The following is a 22,433-nucleotide window of genomic DNA, read 5'->3' on the forward strand; positions in this document are numbered from 1 at the left end:
GGGGGCGTCTCAGCAGTGGTGTCAGTGGGTCACCTCTGCCGGTTCAGATTCTTATGGACATGGCAGGACAGCTCTTATTCGTCACTGGCAAAAGCGCTCAGCTAATGGTAATGACTATATGAGAAACAGCGCTTTCAGGTGAGAATTTGCTCGATCAAAGTGTTATTGTGCTCTCCGTATGTGTTGGAGCGTCCATGCAAATAAATAGGAGGCGTTATTACTTTCGGAGCCTGCGCTATTGTTCTGCGCCTGTCAGTTGCTGACGTCACAACTGCGACGATGACGTCGCACGCTCAGCTTTCCCCTCCTGCCGCCCCGCGCCATGCTGCTGGCGGAAGCGCCGCCGGAGCCCTCGGCGCTCCGCCCTGCGGCTCGCGCGCGGGGGCGGTGCCAGCAGCGAGGGGGCGCGGCTTCCCCCCACAGCTCCGCCACGAGCGGGAGCGGGGAGGAGGAGGAAGTGGGCGGGGCCGGCGGTTGGCGCGCGCAGCGTCTCGCATCGCGCATGCTCCGCCCGGCGCCGCCCGGCGCGGCGCAGGGGCACGGCGCGGCGCGCAGGCGCGTGGGACTCCCTGGGCGCCCGGCGCTGGCGGCCATGGAGCGGAAAGGTGAGCGGCGCGCCGCCCTCGCGGCCCCTCGGTCCGCCGGCCCCGCGCTCTCCTCACGCTCTTTCTGTCTCTTTCAGTACTGGCGCTGCAGGCCCGGAAGAAGCGGACCAAAGCTAAGAAGGATAAGGCCCAGAGAAAGTGAGTGCGGTCCCGCTCCCCTTCCTCACTCCGCCGGGAAGGGCCGCTCGGGGCGCTGGGCCGCTGCTCGCGGGGCCGAGGCGCGGCGGGGGGCCGGGAACGGAGCCGTTTTGTCCTGGTAACGGAGCCCGCAGCCCCTCCCGCCGCTCGCTGAGGTATCGCCCTCTCCTCACGCCCCTTTCTTCCTCCTATTAAAATCCTCCTCGTAGGGCGCTCTGACGGCGCGGTTACGTCGCTGTTTGACTTTGATGCTCTCCTGTGGCCGCCCTCGGGCCGCAGGAATGTTACGGGGCCTTACATGTGGTGAGGTTCGGCGTGCAGATAGAGAAATTAAAGGATCTCGCGTGGATACTGAACAATGGCTGGCTGCTCGTTGTGCGCTGCGTGGCGGTGTGAGCGCTTTGCTGTCCGTGGGGTGAGATCACAGAACGCCAGCGTGGTTGGGTTGGAAGGGACCTGAAAGATCGCAGAACCATGGAGTAGTTAGTTGGCATGGAAATAACCTTAAAGGTCACAGACCCATAGAGTGGTTTGCTTGGAAAGGACCTTTCAGCCCCTCCAGCCCCTCCCTTGCTGTGGGCTGGATGCCCCTCCCAGCTCAGGCTGCCCAGGACCTATCTGTGGCCTTGAGCATCTGCAGCGATGGGGCACCTGCAGGTCTGGGCAGCTCTGGTGAGGTGGTGCCTCACCACTCTAGGTGAAGGATTTCCCCCTAATGTCTAACGTAAATCTGCCCTTGTCCTATCACTGTTAGGCCTTGTAATGGTTCTTATATAAAAGCTTTGGTGCAGGGGGTTCTGGGTATCTTTCTTTACAGCGCGTTCTTAGTCACTTCCTCTGACAAATTGTGCTGTTTTAGAGTTTTTCTGTTGGTTTCTGTCTCCAGCAGACATTCACTTGTTCTGAGAGGGCTCTGGAAAGGTGAAGGGCTGAATTCAGCTCTTTGGGAGATGTGTGTTATATTTCCACATAGTTTTATAGTTGTGCCGTGTGTCTTTTGAAGATACCATCAGGATAGTTTTTTGAGAGCTCTGCTATAATGCTGTGTCCTCATTTCTGAGTGAACAGCGACTTGTTTTGTTCTGGACTTACCTACTTTCCTTTTTTCTCTTGTCCAGCTGCAAACACGCAGTGCTGAGCACCACCAGTGCTCGTGGTTGCGAAGGCTGTTTTCTACGTAGTGTGGATGTTGTTGAACAGTAACTTCCAGTGACATATTTTTATTTATTTTTAAACGCACTTCATAACCACACAATGGCTGTAGCTACTTACAACACTGCTGACTGATATTGCCACTAACTTTGATTGGAGAACTGTGCTATTTGGAAAATGGTGTGCGTATTTTCTTAAACTTCTGCTTTGGTGCTTTTTCAAGCAGCATATTTGGTGGTTTCTACCTCTGAAGTTAAAGAAACTTGCATGTACTTTGTGCTTTATGTGATGCAATAAAAGCTCAACCTCCAACTTTGAGGCACAACTCCCCAGCTATTGAAATACAAAGCTGCTCTGCTTAAGTCTTCTAAAATAAGCTTAGCTGGGTTGTTGTAAGGCTCCTTCAGTAAAATCTAGGCTTGAAGCCACAAGGAATGTCTTTTTAACATCTTACGTTCAATGGCATTTGACTTGATTACTTACAAGATTTTTCTGTATGAAGTTAGTAAGAAAGCTTAGCACACCTGATTTTTGTCAGAGTAAAATTAAGTATTAAGAATTGTCTAATTATGGTTAAATATAAAAATACAAAACTAAAACCTTTATGGGTTTGACCATGAACGTTTCAGGCAGCTGGATGTTGAGATGCGTTCAGGTCATTGTTTTTACTTGACTGTCAAAAATGCAGATTTTGGCATGGCTTCATTGTTGGAGGCAGTTTCTGATCTCTGCAGAACTCAGCATTGGCAGGCAGGTGTGCTGGGCACATCATTTGCACTGGGAGGTCTGGAGCTGCATGGTGCTCTTTTGTGTCCTTGTGCTGACTTTTCTCCTGTGACTTCTGACAAACTAATCATGGAATTTCTGTGTTCTGGTGTGCTGTGAGCAGTGGGGAGCTGTGTGATGGGTGTTCCAGCAGCACAGGCTTCCATCAGCCGTGAGGTGGCTGCGTGTTCTGCGGAGCTGGTGTGCTGGAAGCAGTGCAGGTGAGCAACAGATTGCTGGTTGGCTTCTGAGTCCTCTCCTCAGTGCTGTTTGAAGGGGAGCATTGCTGGAAGTTAACTGCAGACAGAACAGCTGTTAGTGGCTGAAGTAAGGCTGGCACATTACACTGAGTGTCATTTCCTATGCTGTAAGTGTTGCACCATGTGAATGAAAGCCTATGAAGTGGGAAGATTTGATACAAAACTATGCTGCTATTTAACCAAAAATGCAAATGCATTTTACTGATGTCTCTGGTAATTTGTAATGAAGTAAGCACTTGTGGCAGCATGCATTTTGCTGGCAGGTACAGTCTGTGGCTCTTTCTGTCTCTGTGTCACAAGCTCTGGGATCACTGAGCTGTTCTTTGTCCTGGATACTGCTGTGTCTCAGACCCAAGGTTTAAAAAACTAGACTCCGAAATAACTGTCTGGATTGAGAGCAGTTAGACAAGAAACAGAACAAATAGTTCCGTATTACGACTCATTTTTTCTGAATTGAGTAAAATGAGCATCTTAATAAAACCAGGCTGTGAGTCTGTGTGCTGCCTGGTTCATTGGGTATTTCATCAAGTCTAATGTTTTGCTTTAGCAGTGTCTTTTATATTCCAGGAAAACAGAAACAGCAGCAGCTGTGTGTGGGGAATGAGGGGGACGAACTGATTGTTCCTTAAAGCAGTACTCTGTACTGCTGTAAGCATGACTAACTGCAGAGGTAACGGCAGCCATAAAGCTGTGGTGTGTGGCATGTTCTGAGAAACATGCATTTGCAGTGCTTTCTTCTGATGGAGTGCCTGGTGCCTCGGTCTGACTCTTGGGCTCTGCTGAGTAGGAGACGTTTTTCACAGTTCCTCCAACAGGTCCTCCGGCTGCCTCTGCTGGAGGAGGGAGGGCAGTACAGGGCTCAGCTAGGGCAGTGCAACCTCTCCCTCTTCCCACATGGGTGCACTATTCAGCATCTTCAAGCAGATGGGTTTACGGATATCTGTAATCTGGGCAGACTTCTACAGTGTGGTGAAACCTATCTTCTTTTTTCTTCCTCTCCAACTGAACGACAGTAGAATTGCTGGATGAGGAGCAATCAGGAAGCTGGTAATCTTTGTGCGCTCTGGGATGAAGAAAGTTCCTACTAGCGTCTCCAGTACTTTCAGTTTATTTCTGCATGTCTTTCTTGCGTCACTTTGTTGTTGCCTTTGGAGAGCCCTGGAGGTCTGGCAGCCCTCTTGGTCCTTCAGTTGCTTCTGGAAGGCTTTTCCTGGGACCAGGATCTCAGGTTATGTTTTTCCCACTTGTCTCTCATTGTTAATACCAGAGCTGCATTTCTTGTAAGTGTTTTGGACGTACATCTAAAGCAGATTCAGAACTTGATGCCTCGCCCACAAGATTTTTCATTCAAATACAGCAGTCATGACCAGACTTCTGCATGGCAGGATGTAACCTCTCCTGGTTTCCATGGAAGTCCCTCGGGTTGTGTTGCTGGAATAGCAAATAATTCTGCAAACAGCTTGTTAAGTGCTTGCATGGGGGAGTGGGTATGGGGAGCGAGAAACTTAATTGCCTCTGTTATTTGTACATTAGTGCCATTCTCGTGTGAAATGCTTTATTACTTATCTTCAAACTGAACTCCCACCATCTACTGAACAGAAGTATATATTAGTGCCTCCGTGCTCGGTTCTTTCAGAACGGAATGTTCTGTCTCTGATCCCGTAAGCTCTCAGCAGTGGTATTCCTGCACACCTCAGCTGCGCAGTGATCGACCTGCAGCAGTGAGCGTGGCAGATCTGCCCTCCTAGCAGCAAATGCTGGTTCTTCATTCAGAAAAACAGGGATGGAAGAGTGAAGGAATTGTGTAGAATTGCAAAATAACGTGGATTGTGCGCACGTGTGCGCAAGAACTTCTTTAGTGAGGTGACAGAGCACTGGAACAGGCCGCCCAGGGAGGTGGTGGAGTCTCCTTCTCTGCAGATATTCAAGACCTGACTGGACACCTACTTGTGCGTCCTGGTGTAGGGAACTGCTTTGGTAGGGGGTTGGAGTCAGTGATCTCTGGAGGTCCCTTCCAACCCCTACGATTCTGTGATTATAGGCTCAGAACTCTGTACAAATATGGCTCCCAAAAATTCCCTCAAATATGTGTATTTTAAAAAGGGTAGAAAGAGTCAAATGCATACAAGAAAGAAAGTACTTCTTATAATTTCAGGGTTTGCTTGCAGATCTTCTACATGTAAGCACATTGGAGGCTGGCATCAGAAGTAGCCGTTTATCTGACTAGATGTGCCTTAACATGATCCTGAAATTGCAGGCACACTACAGAGTGAGTTGCAGTCTGGCGAGCACAGTTCCCTTAAAGAGGCACTGTTGTGATGTGCAGATGTGAAAATGGGGCAAGTATTAAATCTGGACTTTTTATCCTGCCATGTGGAGCTTCACGCTTTTGGATCCCCCTGCCCCGATAAAAACAAGGCACCTTACAGTGCTTGAAGCAGAGTCTTGCTGTGGTTTGGAGCAGTGGAAATCCCTGGGTGGATGGTGAAGGTGCTCCTTCAGCAGGAGGCTCAGATTGCTGCAGGGCTCATGCCTGTGTGTCCTACAGGATGGGGCAGATTACTCTTCAGTCTTAAATTCTCCAAAGTGAATTACATTTATGGATGCAAGTTTCACATGTCGTTTATCTCCCAGATAAGGATTGCTAATGTTTGTAAAGGTAATGCTGGAGGCAGCCCAAAAATCATTTGGGTAAGCAGTCATCTTCAGCTTCCTGCAGATGGGCATCAGTTTTCCAGATAGCAAAGGAATGACCAACTGAGATGAAGAGGATGAATAAGAGAAGTATTTTATTGTTTTTTATTATCACACAGTGGTTTGAAGACAAGGAAATATACCTGTTTTGAAGAAGTCACTTTTTCTTAGTGGCTTTGAGTAAAACCACAGAATTTCCTTCTAGAAGCATCTTGTTACTGAGGTGGAAAAAACAAAGGAGTTCTGAGCTGTGGAGGTGGAACTGCATGCAGAGATTTGGAGGTTGGTGTGTCCTCCCTGGTGCTCTGCAGGGAGCGGCAGCGCAGCAGCACCACAGAGCCCGACTTTGCCCTGTGCAGGCCACGCTCGTCTCCCTGTTGTTGGCTCTGCCTCTGTGCAAATCTGCAAGACCACACGTTGTGTAATCGGGGCTGCTTCCTGGTTTTTTACCTCATTTTTGTAGTGCAGACCAGATTCTGTGGGAAGCCAAGTAGTGAAAACAAAGTGTGTTTTCTCAACTCTTTGAAAGCTTTGTGGGAAACAAGTGATCAAACTCTGAGTTCTTCCAAATTGGGATTGCTGTGCATCGTTGTGTGAGCTTATAGGGTGCAAACTTTTCAGCTGCACAGCCAGCTGAATGGCATTCTTCTCTGAGTCTCTTGGTTTAGAAGCACAGAGCTGGCTTCAGAAGAACCCCTCCTGTAATAACCGTCTTCTAGCAGAGCTCTGCATCTGTGCTGCTAATGTCACACTGCTGGCCTCTCCCCCGTCACACGAGCAAGCAGGATAATCAGGCACAGGAAATGGCTATTAATTCCTTTACATTGCTGGAGAACAGTGTGAAGTGATTCCTGTGACGAACGCTCAATTCTCTACGCTTTTTTTTGTTTTTGTTGATGGTTTTTTTTTTTTTTTATAAGATCTGGTGAAGATTTGCCTCCTCTCCCACTTTTTTGTTACTTCTGAGAGTAAAGGGTGCGTTTTTCTTGTAGCTCTGCAGGAATTGATGTGGAATTACTTCAGAAAATGCCTTTTTCACTTTGAACGCCCTTGCTGTGCTGTATCAGAAGGGTTGGGCAGTCGGCAGCCACCCCACCTTGCTGCTCGTCCCGCTTTGAATCCAGGGGTATTGAATAGGCAAATAAAACCGGCTGGTGCAGGAAGATGAAGCATCTGCCCAAATTCCTAATTTCATTAGAGGGAAGATGGAGACAGGTAAACATCAAGAGGAGATGAGTCTGTGCTCAACCAACCGCCGACACGATTGAATTTGCAGGAGATCAGCTGGGAGCAGCCCCTGGTCTCGCTGCAAGGCCCGTCACCTGCAATGCAGTGCTGTGCATCTGCAGCTAGGTGGTGGAGGCTGATCCCTCTCCTCCCTCCTGCACAAAGCTCGGCGGCGTTCGGCAGGAACCCTTTGGCCATCCATGTCCTCCCCTTCCTCAGCAGTGCCATCCAATTTTTAATGGCTTTTTTGAAAACTGCTGGGCTATCTTCAGGGATATCTGTGTCAATGGGAGGCCGTGCTTCCTGCAGGTGGGCTATCCTCATTTATTCTGTCTCGTGAACTGCAGTTCTTTGGGCATTCCTGGGGGGATGAGGACTTTTTCTGGGGAGGGGAGGGTGGTCTATGGGGATGGGTTCATGAGAGTTCCGTAGGAATGCTAAGACAGAATGCCAGCTCCTATCTTCCTTCAGCAAAATACTACTTTGTAGTTGTGTAGTTAATTTTGGTGATGAATTAGTACATTGAGGGAGTTAAAGTAAAAGGTGATGGAGGTGTTTTCAGGGGAGAAAAAGTACCTTAAAATGTTTGATTTTCTTTTTTCTCGGAGGGTAAGCTGTTAACCATCTTTTTTTCCCCAAAGGGTTTTAATATATTTATCTGCATCTTGTAGTACTGCTGACAGCAGTTTTCAGCTGTCATCTTTAAATCCAGGGCATGGATTTTCCTTTGCAGCCTTTTGTGCCTGGCAGAGCCTTACCTGCACAGGGGGTGCAGGCAGGTGAGGGCTGTGGTTTTGTGGGTTGTTTTTTCTTCGGTATTAATACATATCGGCGCTGATGAAGGCTCCTTTAATCCATATCTGCAGTTGATGTGGTCACTCGAGGGGAGGGAGGTGGTAAAATGTGTTGACATCTGATGGATGTTTGCAGCAAGACAAGGAATGAGATGTGTTTTGGAGGGGATTTCATAAAGGAAGCAGCACTGTAGAAATGTACGGGACCTGAACGGGGCTCTGTACTTCATTGCGGTGTAATGGGTTGTAATATACAAGCCAAATGCTTCATAGGAATTGGTTCTGGATCCCCAGGACAGGCTGAGCTGGGGGCTGCTGTGCTCAGCCCCTTCAGGATGGGTGCAGAAAGCCGAACAAACCGGCACAGTGCTTCCAGTAACTTCTGCCCTGGTGCACAAAATCTGTTATTGAAAGTAACTGTTATTGAAAAGCATTGGGACTGCAGAGCAGCATGGTGTTTTGTCTGCATCAGTGATTCTGAAGAGGAATAATCTTTTGAACCCATTCCTGTTTGCCAGATCTTACACAGGCACAAAGTGGAAATCTTCAAATGCATTAGGGAGAATTACTCCGCATTACTGTGGGTGTGGCTGCTGGCCTTCAGTTCCCCATTCTGACCAGTTCGTTGTTCTAGTTCTCTGTTCCCTGTTTGTAGGATTCTGTGCAGATTAGCACCCAGTCTCCCCTTCATGCCTTTCCTACCTGCTGTGATTCGGAGGCAGTCAGTGGCTGTTTGCAGCTCCTTTGTCCCTGGAAGAATGCAGCACTTTTATTTTAAGAAGATTTTTGTTCTCCAACTTTTTCCCTCTTTTTTTTTTTTTTTTTTTTTTTTTTTTGTCTTGCCTGCTGACTCGTAGGGCAAAAATGATCCAGGTATGAAACATCCTGGGGCTGGATCAAGCTGATAAATGCCTCAGCCAGGCGGTCTGTCTGTCCATCTGGCAGTACTGTTGTAAGGCTCAGAACCTCTTGTAGGGTGCCTGTTTCGATAGGGAGGTTGGACTCGATGATCTCTTGAGGTCCCTTCCAGCACCTTCAATCCCAAACCACTGCCTGCTTTGTTTATCTGTTCCTGAATTTGGCAATCAGCAGGGCTTTATGGCTTTGAGCACAGAGCAGAAGGCATTGTGGGGTGCTGTGGTTGTTTCTGGGATGACCTTGTGTCTCCTCTTGTATTTAATGAACTTCAGTTCCTACTGTAATTGCTTACATGTTCAGTCACAATCCTATTGGAAAGAGCAATTTTTTTTTTCCTTTTTGTGCTCTGTAGTTTGGTATTGAAGATAACCAAAGTCTTAATGTGTAGAAACAGAACGTAATTGATGTATGAAATCACAGCAGGTGGATGTTGAACGTGCATTCTGCTGTGTAACTGCTAAAAAGTTGTGTTCGTTTTTGTCGTGAGTCGATGCAGCGGATGTGAGCTGACTCCAACTCAGGAGCTGCAGAACCTGCCTCCCAAAGCCCACATGCATCCGCAGTACCCGCTGGGGTAACCTGCAGCTGTCTCAGAATTTAATCCTCCCTTGAAGAAAACAAGTTGGATTTGAAATAGGGTCAAATATACCTACTGCTTCTCAGGGAAAACGGTCTCAATATGGGAAACTTCTGCTGATTCACACTGATGGAGACTGGGCGTCTGGAGTCTTAGAGGCAGCAGAATTGGTAGATGCTCATTTCGTCTCTGGAGAGTGAAGGGAGTAAAGGGCATGGGTTCTAAAATGAGGTTAATTTTTTTCAAAAGGAGTAAGGGTTAATTGAAGGTAGTATTCAAAATATCCTTTGTGAGCATTTAAATCTTTGGTTTCGTGAGAGCATCTCAAAATCCAAATGTACTTCAGAAGGATCCTCTCTGAACAGAGGGCTGAGGAGGAGGTCACAGGCGCTGACATTTTGATGGACTCCCTGAGCTTTTGACTCACACTCTTGTCTGACCTTTTCTTGTTCTACTGTAAAAGTGAATCTGGAGCCTTAAGCTGTCTTTCTTGCTAGCATGTGAAAAAATGTTTCTGCTGAAGGAGTAAAAGCATGTAAAAATGAAAATTGTTTTTTCTGGAGGCTGAGAAATACATCTCCATTATCTACAATCTCTTATACAAAAAGTGGGGTTCTGAATTGTGTAACGTGGGCGACGTGCGCTGTGCCCTCTTTCAGAGCCGACCCTCAGCACCGTGGCCCTGCTGCTCACTCTGAGAACGATCTTCCAGAGCAAGAAGAAGAAATCTTGGGGTCAGATGATGATGAACAAGAGGATCCAAATGATTATTGTAAAGGTAAGAACTTACCTGTTTAATGTGTGGCTTTTTCAATGTAATTGAAAATTTCATTTGTTTTCCCATCTGCTGCGGACAGTTAAAATTAGACTATTTCTTTGATTATTTTAAATAGTTTTTGAAACTGGATGAAAATAATCATGGTTCTCAAACTAACCCGAAACAAACTGTTCTTCAAGATTGCTTCTGTTGTCAGTCAAGATTTGGGTTAGAGAGCTGTTCTTAATACATGTTTGCTTCTCGTCTGTCAGAAGACTTTCCAAATCAGTAAATGTAGACATCCAGTTCTTTTTCAGTAGAAAAAATGATACTTTGAGCTAAATTTGAGCTTTCATAAACTGCATTTTCCAAAGGTTGTTAGCCTAGTGAACCTCAGAAAGTGTTTCCTGCTGCTGCAGTGACGACCTGCGCTAAAGATGAGAAGTTGGTCAGGTTGGTCTGCCCAGAGCGGTGGTGTTGCCCCATCCCTGGAGTCTCCCAGGGTCAGAGCTGGCGGGGCTCTGAGCACCTGATGGAGCAGTGGGCCTCCCTGTTCAACGCAGAGAGTGGGGTCAGATGCCCTTTAACAGTTCCTTCCAGCTCAAATGTTTCTATGATCGGTCCTCCTAGTTCAATTATACTAAGATATTTTTCAGTCCAGCTATAGGGCTCAACACTGCTCTGCCTCTAATTTATATTCTGGCACGACCTGGTTAGATAAATATTTGTATTTGTGTATGTGATTATAGATATTAAACACATGAAGTACGTATGCCTCAAGTTGTGATGCTTGTTCCACATACCTTTTCTTTAGCACTTGTACAATCCCTTATTATACCAACCTCCCACTGTTTTTTCAGGTGGTTATCACCTTGTGAAAATTGGAGATCTCTTTAATGGACGCTACCATGTGATTCGGAAGCTCGGATGGGGCCACTTCTCCACTGTCTGGCTGGCATGGGACATCCAGTAAGTGTTCCTTTGCAAGAGTGCTTCAGCCTTTTTTTTTGCTGATATATTTCTCTTGCATACAAGAGCTACTTACGATAATTAGGAGCGCTAACAGTCTCCAATTTACTTACCATGTGTGCATAGAGGGAAGAGATTTGTGGCAATGAAAGTGGTAAAGAGTGCGGAGCACTACACAGAAACAGCACTGGATGAAATCAAGTTGCTAAAATCGGTGAGTGTGAGAGTGGGGCTCAACTTAATTCACTTCTGGGAGTTCAGGTTAGTCACATTCTTGATCTTTCTGGATTATCTTGCGGTGCTTCCTAGCGCAATGGATGTGCTCTGCAAAGTGTATTCTTGCCTGGTTATCGCCTGAAGGCAAACGAAGATGACCCTCTTTTTTCTCTGCAGGTTCGCAACAGTGATCCAAATGATCCAAATAAAGAGAGAGTTGTTCAGTTATTAGATGACTTCAAGATTTCAGGAGTTAATGGTTCTCGTATCCTTTTGTAGAAGAAAGTCAAAGCTTTGCGTAGAGGTGTGAGTTCCCTGTGTAGCTGTCATGCCAGGGGCTGGCCTAGGCTTCCATTTCACTGCCTGAGGAAACCTGCTGTGAAATCATTGCTCTCTGAGGGCTTCTGTTGCCTGCAAAGCTCAAATCTAGAATCGTTCAGCCTGACGTGATATGCCACAGTTGTGGAGACGTTGCTGCTTAGTCATGCCTTTATCATAAGAGCTGGGGGTGGCCACTTCTCATTTGTGAGGCAGGTCTGAGTGGCTTTCTGGTCAAAATACCTTTCCCATCTATCCCAACTCTTCAATTTTGCAGGCAGCCTAGCGGTAACTTTTTATTTAAGTAAAGCATTGCAAAATGTCGAGGTGAATAATTAAAAACAGCAAGCATGTATGTGGTCTGTAACCTGATAAAGTGATTTTCTAGCTAGGGAAACATCTTACCTTGGCCTTTACCAACAGTGTTAAGAGGTTTAAAATGTATTGTTTTGAAAATATCCTATAATTTCATGAATTACCTTCTAATAGGCAGCTATTTGTAGGAAGTGGTACTAATGCATCCTTTCGGTTTGAAAGCTGGATTTGCTTTTGAATGTTTCTGCTTTGCAGCATCTTGAACTTTATATCAGTGAGAGTTACTGTGCTGATGGAAAGGATCAGGCTGTAGGTTATAAAGTTTCTAAAGCTTTTAGAAAGCTGAGTACCTACATAATGCATTTCCTCAAACATTCTTCCAGAACCTAGCTCTGAGTAAATGCTGACTTGATCTTGTATTTCTTTCACTTTTATGAAACACACACATGCTTCCTGACACTGTAAAGGAGTAGTGTGACTCCTGAGATCTTACAGAAAAAAGGCAAATAATGTAAACGTTATTGAAGCCCGGGATTGCAAAAAGTTTCTTATGCAGGTAAAGAGGTGGTGGGGTTGGTAACTTAGGGTAACTTGTTTGGAGGTGACTTATGAAATAGAGATCTGATTATGTTTTCAGATATTACTGGTGCAGAGAGATCTGGTGTTGGGTTTTGCCTGAGGCAAGAAAATCAATTGTTCCAAAGCTGACATTGTTAGCTTGAAGCTGTTTCAACACTAGCAGGAAATAGTAATGCACAGTTGCTTGTGTAGCTGGCCTCCACCCACAGCCAGGAGATTGCTACTGCTGCTTTAGACCATTATTGTAACCAGCTCCTGCTTTTTATTTTACATCTTAGATGACAGCACTGATGTCTGTAATAGGGTGGTGCTGTTACGGAAGCCAGCTGCTCTCAGCTGTGTCAGAAGGAAGAGGATTCTTCAATGTAGAAACAAAGGATTGGTAGATTTATTTCAGTTCTCAGTCCTGAGAATGTAGGGCTCCTTAGGTCAGGAGTTCCATCTTTTTTCTTGACTCTCTTCTAGATATCTGTATGGTGTTTGAAGTTTTAGGGCATCATCTCCTGAAGTGGATCATCAAGTCAAATTATCAGGGGCTCCCGCTCCCTTGTGTCAAAAAGATCATCAAACAGGTATGTTCCAGTTCTGGCTGCACTGTGCCCTGTGACCCAGTGAGAAGTTACTGATGATGGGGGCTGGGAAGGTCTTTTTCAGGTATAAGAAAACATAAGTTAAAAATCAGTAGTATGTCTCTTTTGCAGCAAAGTCGTTTTTGGGTTAATATTCACTTTCTCTACTGCAAAAATCTTCTGATACAAATATTTTCTGTCTCTCAAACCCTGATGGAATGCCAGTTTTGCTTTTAATCTCTTCTTACCCTGATTGTTCCTCACAAATGCAAGTAATTCTTAAATTGTCACAGTGCAGTGTTTAATGATGGACTAGCAAGTGAAACCTGTTCTTCCTCCCGCATGGTTCCCTATTTCTACCTCTGAAATGGAGGGCAGAGGAGAGCATGAGTTTTTTGTATGGCATTGAAATTTTGATTTTCAGCTGTGCTAAGTTAAATAATGACAGCAAAAAGAGAAATTTGAATTCATAATTAAAATCTTTATGCAAATCTGTATGTTCTAGAACTCTGAAATTAACACTGGTCACATTAGCACTAATCTGGAATATTCTGAAAGACAGCCGTCCTCAGTAGGTTCAGACCAAATTCACTCAATTTTGGTTTATAATTATTTGCTTTTCTAATGGCCGGTTTCCTTCTCTCCTGTCTGTAGGTTCTACAAGGTCTGGATTACTTGCACACGAAGTGTAGGATCATCCATACAGATATTAAACCTGAAAACATTCTTCTGTGTGTTAATGACCAGTACATCCGCAGACTGGCTGCAGAAGCAACAGAATGGCAGAGATCTGGGGCCCCCCCACCATCTGGCTCTGCAGGTGTTTTTTCATAAGAGTTGGTGCTATTTCCCCATCCCTCCCCAAGATGTAACTGATTTCACTAGAGAAAACTTCTGTGCTAAGCACAGTGGAACAATAACGGAAGTAACTATTGAAAGGGCAAATGCAAATTATGAAGTTAACCATTTTAACTCGAAGTGCCTAGGAGCATAGTCATTTGCATAAGAAAAAACGGGGCAGGGATACATCCATGCTGAGATCTGCTTTTAATGTAGCTTTGTTTTTATCGAGTGTAGGTAAAGTGATAGGACAGTCAGTCTAGTATAGAATGTGCTGCATGTTAATGCTGTCAGAACTACTAGAGTAAGAATATGGGGAGGTACTCTTAGCATTTTCTACCAAAGTATTTCCTTTATTGCATCATGCTGATAAAGTCCATTTTGGGAAGGTCTCAACAAAATGATTTACCTTCTCAAGCTGTCAGTTCGCTTACTGACGTTTCTAAAGAGCTGAGGGCAGATTTTCAGTTGTAGGTCTACAGAGTATTCATCTGTATCAGTGGGTAGTTCCCAAGAACTACTGCAGTACGTACTGAAAAGCTCCATCAGTCTTAATCTTAAAACATCAGCATTTCGCTGAGCCCATTGCAACATGGCTTAGCTGGGCTAGGTTAGGGAACCATGGTATTTTAATATTTTGGTTTGCATTTTCTTTTCAGTAAGATGCATGATGTATGCAGTAAATGAAGCTGCATGACAGGAACTGTAGGTCTTTGATATCAGTCAAGCAAGTCTACAATCTGGGGTTTTAATTACATATTTGCTCATTTAATGATTTTCTCATCTCTTTTTATTCTTGCTTTACTTGCATAGAGAAAATGTTGTTACAGGTTCTCATAGGAAAAAGCTTATCTTAAGATAAGAATCTGGTTGCAGTTTTTGAATAGAAACATACTGATTTACTAATCTCGCTTTCCATTTCAGTGAGTACTGCACCGCAGCCAAAACCAGTAAGTGTAATTGCTCATATGTAAGTATCCATCTACTGCATTGTTTCGTAATCTGGTTGGCAGTAAAGGAGAGCAAACTTACTGTAAGATCAAAAGGAAAAGTGTAATTTGTTTGTCATAAATGTAATCATCAGATTCAGTACTGTCTTAGAGATATCATAGTTCTGTCTCAAATATATCACCATCAATTATCTCATTGGTGGTTTGGGGTCTGTTGTGAAGGTGACTGCTGTCTGTGCAGTCTGGGGTCCCTCATAGCAGGGCCAGGACAGAAATGTACTGATAAGAACAAAAGACAACTGCTCTAAAAACCTTTGAGTCTGCTTTGCTTCTGGGAGAACTGTCCCTGGAGTTTTCATCCCAGACTGCTTCCTCTGATGTTGAATACATTAAAACTTGACTTGTGTTAGATTGAAATATGAAATACTAAGTGAAATGTGACTGCTGCTTTGTAGGCTGACAAAATGTCAAAGAATAAGAAAAAGAAGTTGAAAAAGAAGCAGAAGCGTCAGGCGGAGTTATTAGAGAAGCGAATGCAAGAGATAGAGGAAATGGAGAAGGAAGCAAGCCCTGGGCAGGCAAATCCTGAGGAGGATGAAGAAGCTCAGAGCCCTCTGAAAGTGCTCCTGAAAGTTAGTCCACCCTGTGAAGATGTGGACAAAAAGAAAGGTATGGACCAAAAATATTGCTGGGGTAGCAGTGTTCTTTCACTCATACTGGGCGTCTTTAAGAGAGGTGGCTCTTCAACATGTTTGTGTGACATTCTACCTGTCTAAAGAGGCTAGTCAATGTGGTTTTATAAATTGAGTTAATTAATGATTGTGTTCAGGTACATTTTGAGAACTCTGCATTTCTGAGGCCGAACGGCTTTGGCTCTTACTTTTTATAGAATATTCTGCTCTCTTCTCCTTTCCCATTCTTCCAGCTGAAGTCATCGTACATGAACAGTCTGTTCTAATGGAAAGCAGCATAGAAAAATGTGTAACAGAAATCAATTGCAACGGTGTGATACGAATGTCGGACTTCCCAGACTCTGGCAGTCAAGGGTCTGTGCGACTTGAGGATGACCTTCACAACGCCAATGACTGCGGCGACCACCCTCACACGCAGGAGAGCTTCCGCAGCTGTCATTACAGCCAGCGTAACGGTGGCCTGGAGAACGGGCCTCGGGCTGCGGTGTCGGACTCTTTCGTGCCCTTAGTTTCAGAAGATTCCATGGTGTGTCAGCCTACTTCCAGCGAAGAGCAATCATTCAACGAGCAGGAGATCAGCCATTTGCAAGAAAGCATCCGGACAGAGATGCCATCAGAGGACGAGAATGAGAATAATAGCCCAGCAGACAACAAAGGTACAAGAGGAGCCACGTGAGAAAGGGCTCCTTTCTCCTTGATGTGGGAGACCTGGTACAACACTATCAGCATAGTGATAGAAACCACCTTTTCGTAGGCTGAAGTTATAAGAACAAGTTATTTGAACCTTTTTCTGCCAGGAGTAATTAACCTGACAGTCCTACTCTGAAACTGTCATTTGTACCTTCCAGTTGTGGCTGTAGCTCAGTTCTGGCTATTGAATCCACAAATGCTTCCACTGAAAAAATACATTTGTATTTCAGTATAGGAACACTCTTTCCTTGATAAAGTATTCCTTGTGTGATTTTTCAGTATAGTTAGGAACTTAAGTTTACTTGTCACTAGCTCTTCCATTGTAGGCTAGGTAGTTAGGTGTCTTTAGATAGCTGTTCTCCACAATATGAGCAGAACTAACTTCTCTCAGTTACTTGAGATGAGGACATAGTTTCCCAGAACTGGAAAGTCTGAAACAAAGGTTATGCAGGGGGGAAAAAAAAAGCTTCAATAATTTTGTTTAAAGTGATTTAAGGGGGAGAGGAGAAGCTACAAGGCATGTGGGTTTACGAAAGGATTCGACAGTCAGTAATGTGCTGCAGTTAACAATAAACAACATGGAATGACTTTAAGAAATTGAATCAACTGATGAATCTCTCTTTTTTTGCATATTTGAGTGAGGGTCGGGTCAAGAATATCTGCTTGGAATTGGAGGGAGAAGCTCACACTTGTAATTCTCTTAAATTTCTCAGTAGCACTTTCTTGGCAGAGCACTGCTACAGAATTATGTGAAAAAGCAGCAAGTGAAACTTAAGATATTGACATTTTGGCTGCATGTAGTTGAATGGCCCTGTTAGATTACTAGCTCTGCTTCATAGAACTCTCCCCATCTTGCATTCACAATCTGCAGCTGGATGTAATTTGGTGAGCCAATATTGTTGCTCTCCACCAGGTTCAGTGAGGTGTTTTTTTTTCCAGTATATACTTCAGCTGCTGCAACTGTCTGTGTTACTCCAGTGACTGATGACTGTCAAGAAGATGCTGTTGCATGTGGACTCCTTTCCTTCAAGGGTTTAGGAGGACCTCTTAAAGACTTGTTTCACTTCTGGCAGTGCCCTTATTTAAAAATCATGTATTGATACAGGCAAACTTTTAAGTCTGTACTGGAAAACAGTCCTCCCTGCATATTTTTGTTTGTCCTTCTCCTTAATAGTGGTGTCTCTTCTTGTTCGCACCACAGACTGAAGTTGATTTTTATACTTTGGCTTCAGAGAGGGAAAAGTTCAGATCTTTATGCAAAAATCTCATGTGGGTGGGGAGAGGGCTTATAGGATTTGGATGACAGATGGTGATTCTGTCCATAGAGCTTTAATCAGCTGTTGTACATGATGCCTCTAGGAAAATCAACTGCTGGGAATTTCCTTCTTAATCCTCTTGAGCCCAAGAATGCAGATAAGCTTAAGGTGAAGATAGCTGACCTAGGAAATGCCTGCTGGGTGGTAAGTTTTAAAAACTTCTCGCATCAACTCTTTAAATCTGCTGATTCGTTTGCGGTGTGCCAAGGCTGAATATATGAAAACAGAATCCTTTTTGTACCTGCTTGGAAAAGCAGTCATAATTTTAAACTGCTTGAAAAAAAGTAGCTGGGACCGGTGATCCAAAGAAAGAAATGATCCTTTAATGTAAGATTTCAGCCTATGTTTTGGATGCCTCTTTGGTCATTAGATTAACTCTAATTAGGCCTTTGAACAGTGTCACATACAGTGTGTAGAAATCTGCGTATGTGAAACTTCTGAGGGAGTCTACAGCTCCTCTGGGCAAGGTTGAAAAGAACTGCACTGTGTCTGGCTGTGTGCTTTATTAGCTTGTCAAACCATTTCACTGAATTCATGAGTACATGAAAGAGACTCATAAATAGTTTTATTCTTTGATGATTGTTCTATACTGCTTTTAAATGTTTGAAATGTAAAATGGAATAAATGTCTGTTTTATGTGACTTTTAAAGGGGCAAAATACTTGAGATCTTAAAGGAAAATAAAGTGTTTCAGACTCTGTTCTGAGTCAGGTTCGCAGTGTCTGGCAAGGCTGTCTGTGTTGCTGACCTGCTGTATGGTGGCTGATAGATCTGATAGAAAGGGTGCAGACTCTGAAACAGTTCTCCCTGTTCTACTTCTGTGGCTTCTTTGCGTTGCTGGACTGCCTTACTAAAGTAATGTCTCATGTAGAGCAGTTAAACGGTACTTGTAGGAATATAAGGAACAACTCAACAGAGATCTGCAGCTTAGGTGAAATTTAATGGCAGCGAGCTTTGATCTGCTCTGGCCTTTCAGGCTATTGATTTTTCTCCTTTAAACAATCTCTGCCCAGTGAGTAAAACGTTTCTTCTGTTCAGCACAAGCACTTCACTGAAGACATCCAGACAAGACAGTACCGATCCTTGGAGGTGTTGATAGGGTCGGGGTACAGCACCCCCGCTGACATCTGGAGCACGGCTTGTATGGTGAGTGCTGGCATCCAGGGGATTGTAGGCTGCTGCCGTGAAGCGTTCTGGTAAACTTGCGTGCTCTGTGCACTCTGCAGCCTGCTGAATCACTAGCCAGGTCTAGTAAAACAAACAAACAAACAAAAACAACCAGACAAACCCAGCAACCTTTGAAAGTCAGGGTTTTGTTGTATAGTGCTAGCAGAGTTCAAATAGAACTGTACCTTAATGTCATGCTTTGTTGAAGAGCAAGGGGACTGTGCAGTTCTCAATTTGTATAAAGGACCTTCTTGCTGCATCCAGCACTGTTTCATAGATATCTCAGTATTCTAATCTCATATGTTCTCTGCATATTTGAAATCATTAGAAAATCTCCAAAATTTCCCATAGCTATGCCCATGATGTTTTTTTGTGCTGTCATTTAAACTACAGAATGATTGTGCATCTTGAGATGGCAATAGCATACTAGAATTGTGCAGGTTATTCTCTTGTCTGCTTTTGTTCTGGTGAGCAGAGGCAGGTAGAATCAACCTGCAGTACTTCTAGCAACATGTGAAGTGCATTGAAGTGATTTAATTTTGCTTATTTCTGTTTTAGGCCTTTGAGCTAGCAACAGGAGACTATCTGTTTGAGCCTCATTCTGGAGAAGACTACTCACGAGATGAAGGTACACTTATCTAAGTCTTTTTTTGGAAATAGGATATGGAATACAACAAATCCTTCTTCAGAATGAGAGCCTTCTCTTAGGAACAATGTAAAATCATTTAGCCAAATTATCGATGTTAAGGGACTGCTGCGCTTGACCATGTGCAGTAGAAGTTCACATTCTTGTTCCTGGTATCCTCTATTCCTTTAACCCCTAGAATCTCTTGTCTTGCTTCTCTAACTCATCATTCCTGCATCTCTTCATCCTCATACTCTGAGTTCTTGTCTTTGCTGTTGTAATCTGATTTTGGGTGGATGCCCAGGTAGTTTCTGAGAGAGACTGTGTCTTTGTCCGTAATGTTCCAGGGAAGGAAACTGTGACATACAGAAAGATGTCTTTTGTGGATATGTTACACTGTCTTTTCTTTTGGAAAAAAACGCAGATCACATTGCTTTGATCATAGAACTTCTGGGGAAGATACCTCGCAAGCTCATTTTGGCAGGAAAGTATTCCAAGGAGTTTTTCACCAAAAAAGGTAAAAGGAAATGAAGCAAATGTTTGTTTGTCTGTTTGTTTGTTTGTTTTCCCTTTGCCCCACACTCAAATAAACAAAAGTACCTTGCTGAAAATAGCTCTTAACAATAGATGCCAGCAAAGATGGCTCTTTTAGAGTCTCTCTGCTTTATGAGAGGCTTTCTCTGGAGGAGAAAAAAAGAAAAAAGACAAAACTGCAGCTACATATAAAATATCCTTGTCTGATTGCTAAAAATATACGGAGTCTTGTTACTTGTCGTCTTGGTTGTGGATCAAATGCAGCAGATTGAAAAACAGTGCTGTACATGTTTATCATAGAATTACCAGGACTGGAAAAGACCTCCAAGGTCATCTAGTCCAACCGTAATTTCTTCAGACTGGAGGAGGCAAGAGTTCTAGTGTAGCTTTCCTTCAGCATGCCCCACAGTTTTATCTTCCTCACACTTAACTATTTGGGATAGCTTTTTGAATTCAGTCTGTGCTGTTTGCTGTTATTTCAGTTATTTTGCTGTTCTGCTGCCATGCCTTGCAGTTAACATATCTATCTTGCTTTTCAGGTGATCTGAAGCACATCACTAAACTGAAGCCCTGGGGCCTTTTTGAAGTCTTGGTGGAAAAATACGAATGGTCCCAGGATGAGGCAGCTGCATTCACAGACTTCTTACTACCGATGTTGGAGCTGATCCCAGAGAAGCGAGCCACAGCAGCAGAATGTCTCAGGCACCCCTGGCTTCTCTCTTAGGGGCTTCAACCCAGCGCCACTGTGCCGCACTCTGGTTTACAGCATAGGATACACACACCCAGCTGCCCCTTCCCAGATCTGTTTTTTTTTCCTTGTTCAGTTTGAGCGTGAAGTTCTTCCTTCAAGGCTTCCAAGATTTTAGATAAATCTTAACCCATTCTGCTGAGTTTGCTGGTGTGACTCAGTGGGGACTCTTATCCAGTGCGTGTCATCTTTGTTTTGCCTTGATTGGGCTTCACCAAAGACTAATTGACTAAAACATCAACTTTTCCCTGAGTCTTCTTGTATGGTATGCACTGTGTTATGGATGTATGCTCAGATATGCGCCCTTACCTAAATCTCAACTCTCCTTTCATCATAAGGAGGATGTGAAGATCTGAACTCATCTCACTGACTCAGGAGTCAGTTTCCCACTGTTGGTCCTAGCAATGGGGTAGGAAGTAACAGATGGCACCATGGTGGTGTTAGTTCCTTGTAGAGCAAAGACCTCAAAATCCTCCATCGTTTTCTAGGTGTCTGCTGTATTCATTGCTTTCAGTCACATAATTCTTTAGTTCTAGCTGCTTAAATCTCTTGAGATGAGCTATTTAAATCTAGATTTTTAGTATCATTTGCTTCTTCCTCTGAAGTGCCCTCTCCCTTTACTTGTCCCTCCTGTCTTCATAGGCAGAATAGTTTCTGAATTCAGTGACGCTTTCTACTTGCTCTCTAACACCTCAGCCTGTGACTAAAAGGTGACAAGCAAAAAAAGCAAAAGCTGGAACGTAATCAACGCATGACCTTCAGCATGCAGATAGGTGCGCCTTTTGGCTGCAGAGAGGTGATGCAGGTGACTTCTCATGCTTTAGCGAGCTGTACATTTTTTTTTTTTATCCCTTCCTGGCACTTCTATGCCTTGCTTGAGGTAGTTGCACCAGTGAGAGTGGCCCTCACTAATGCAGTCTGCTCCGGCCTTTTTGACCATTCACATTTTTTCCCGGAAAGAGTGGGCAGCATCTGTGTCACAGCCATGCTATCACCCTCGACTTCAAAACTCAACACTTGAAAGCCTGATATTCTTATTTTTTTAAATTTCTTTCAGGTGATGGCCTTTAGGAATAACTTCCCAGATTGGGATTGCCTTTTCTTTTCTGGGCCATTAGCACAAGGAGGGCTGGAAGAGAGCTGATGGACTTTCCTCTGTAGATACTGGTTTAGTTGCTTGTAGAGTTACCCCAAATCATAATGCTCTGAGAGATTACTGTATTAACTTCTCAGAGGGGGTTGGATGTGATAAGTAAATGAATTAATTTTAATTAAATCTAAATCACTGTGGCGTATAATAGTTTTATGATGACTTCTTTAAGGCTTCCCATCCTGTTGCAGAGTCAGTGCATCCAACTCTGAAGTAAGAGCTGGCAGTGTTGAGGCTTCAGAGACACGTCTTCTCCCTGGACCAAATGGGGCTATGGATTCGTGGTTGCTCTCAGAGCACTGAAGTTCCTCTAGGAACTCAATGGAGGCCACGCAGATCTGAGACTGTTGCGTTGCCGAAGCTGCCAAGAAGGCTGTTTCTGTCATTTTGTGTGTTGAAAATCCTGGTTCATTATAGTTGTTCATTCATAAACCTCTGTCATTTAATCCACTTAAAGAGTTGCTCCAGTCTAGTGCCTGACTGGGCTAATTAACACAGATCATGCTGCATGTTCTTTTAGGGGTAGGTCAGATTGTCTATGCATATAATCTAAAATTAATGAAGGTAACGCACCAAATGGGTTTAAACTGCTGATTTGACCTCTCTTTCCCTTCTGTTCGGAGCTTTTCCAGCTGCGTATCACTTCCACGTCTGTTACAGAAGGACCGCAGTCGAGACTGGATTCCAAAACACCCACCACCTACAGACTGTGAAGATATATTGGCAGGGCGAATGATTTCTCTTGTCTTGACAGCTCATCCCACCCTGTTGTGCTTCAGCCCGGCTGGTGCAGGAACTTTTCCTGGAAGAGCTTTGCACGTCGAGAGCTCCTTCCCTTCCTGCCGCAGTTCCCCCTCCCACACCTGCAG

At 44.3% G+C, this 22,433-nt stretch overlaps 1 protein-coding gene across 1 annotated transcript; it reads left to right on the forward strand.

Moving 5' to 3' along the window:
• Nucleotides 1-322: 322 nt before the first annotated feature.
• On the forward strand, nt 323-20,390 carry SRPK1 (SRSF protein kinase 1; the record flags this gene model as incomplete). Its single annotated transcript, XM_079546321.1, has 16 exons — nt 323-605; nt 683-743; nt 9,790-9,908; nt 10,748-10,856; nt 10,983-11,070; nt 11,250-11,337; nt 12,750-12,856; nt 13,508-13,673; nt 14,618-14,643; nt 15,099-15,312; nt 15,569-15,991; nt 17,385-17,485; nt 18,379-18,486; nt 19,066-19,135; nt 19,557-19,649; nt 20,206-20,390. 16 exons carry the CDS (start codon nt 323-325, stop codon nt 20,388-20,390), a joined length of 2,241 nt encoding a protein of 746 aa, XP_079402447.1.
• Between the last annotated feature and the right edge of the window lie 2,043 nt (nt 20,391-22,433).

The sequence above is a fragment of the Tetrao urogallus genome (assembly GCF_951394365.1).
Source record: "Tetrao urogallus genome assembly, chromosome: 24".
In the NCBI taxonomy this organism is placed as follows: Eukaryota; Metazoa; Chordata; class Aves; order Galliformes; family Phasianidae; genus Tetrao; species Tetrao urogallus.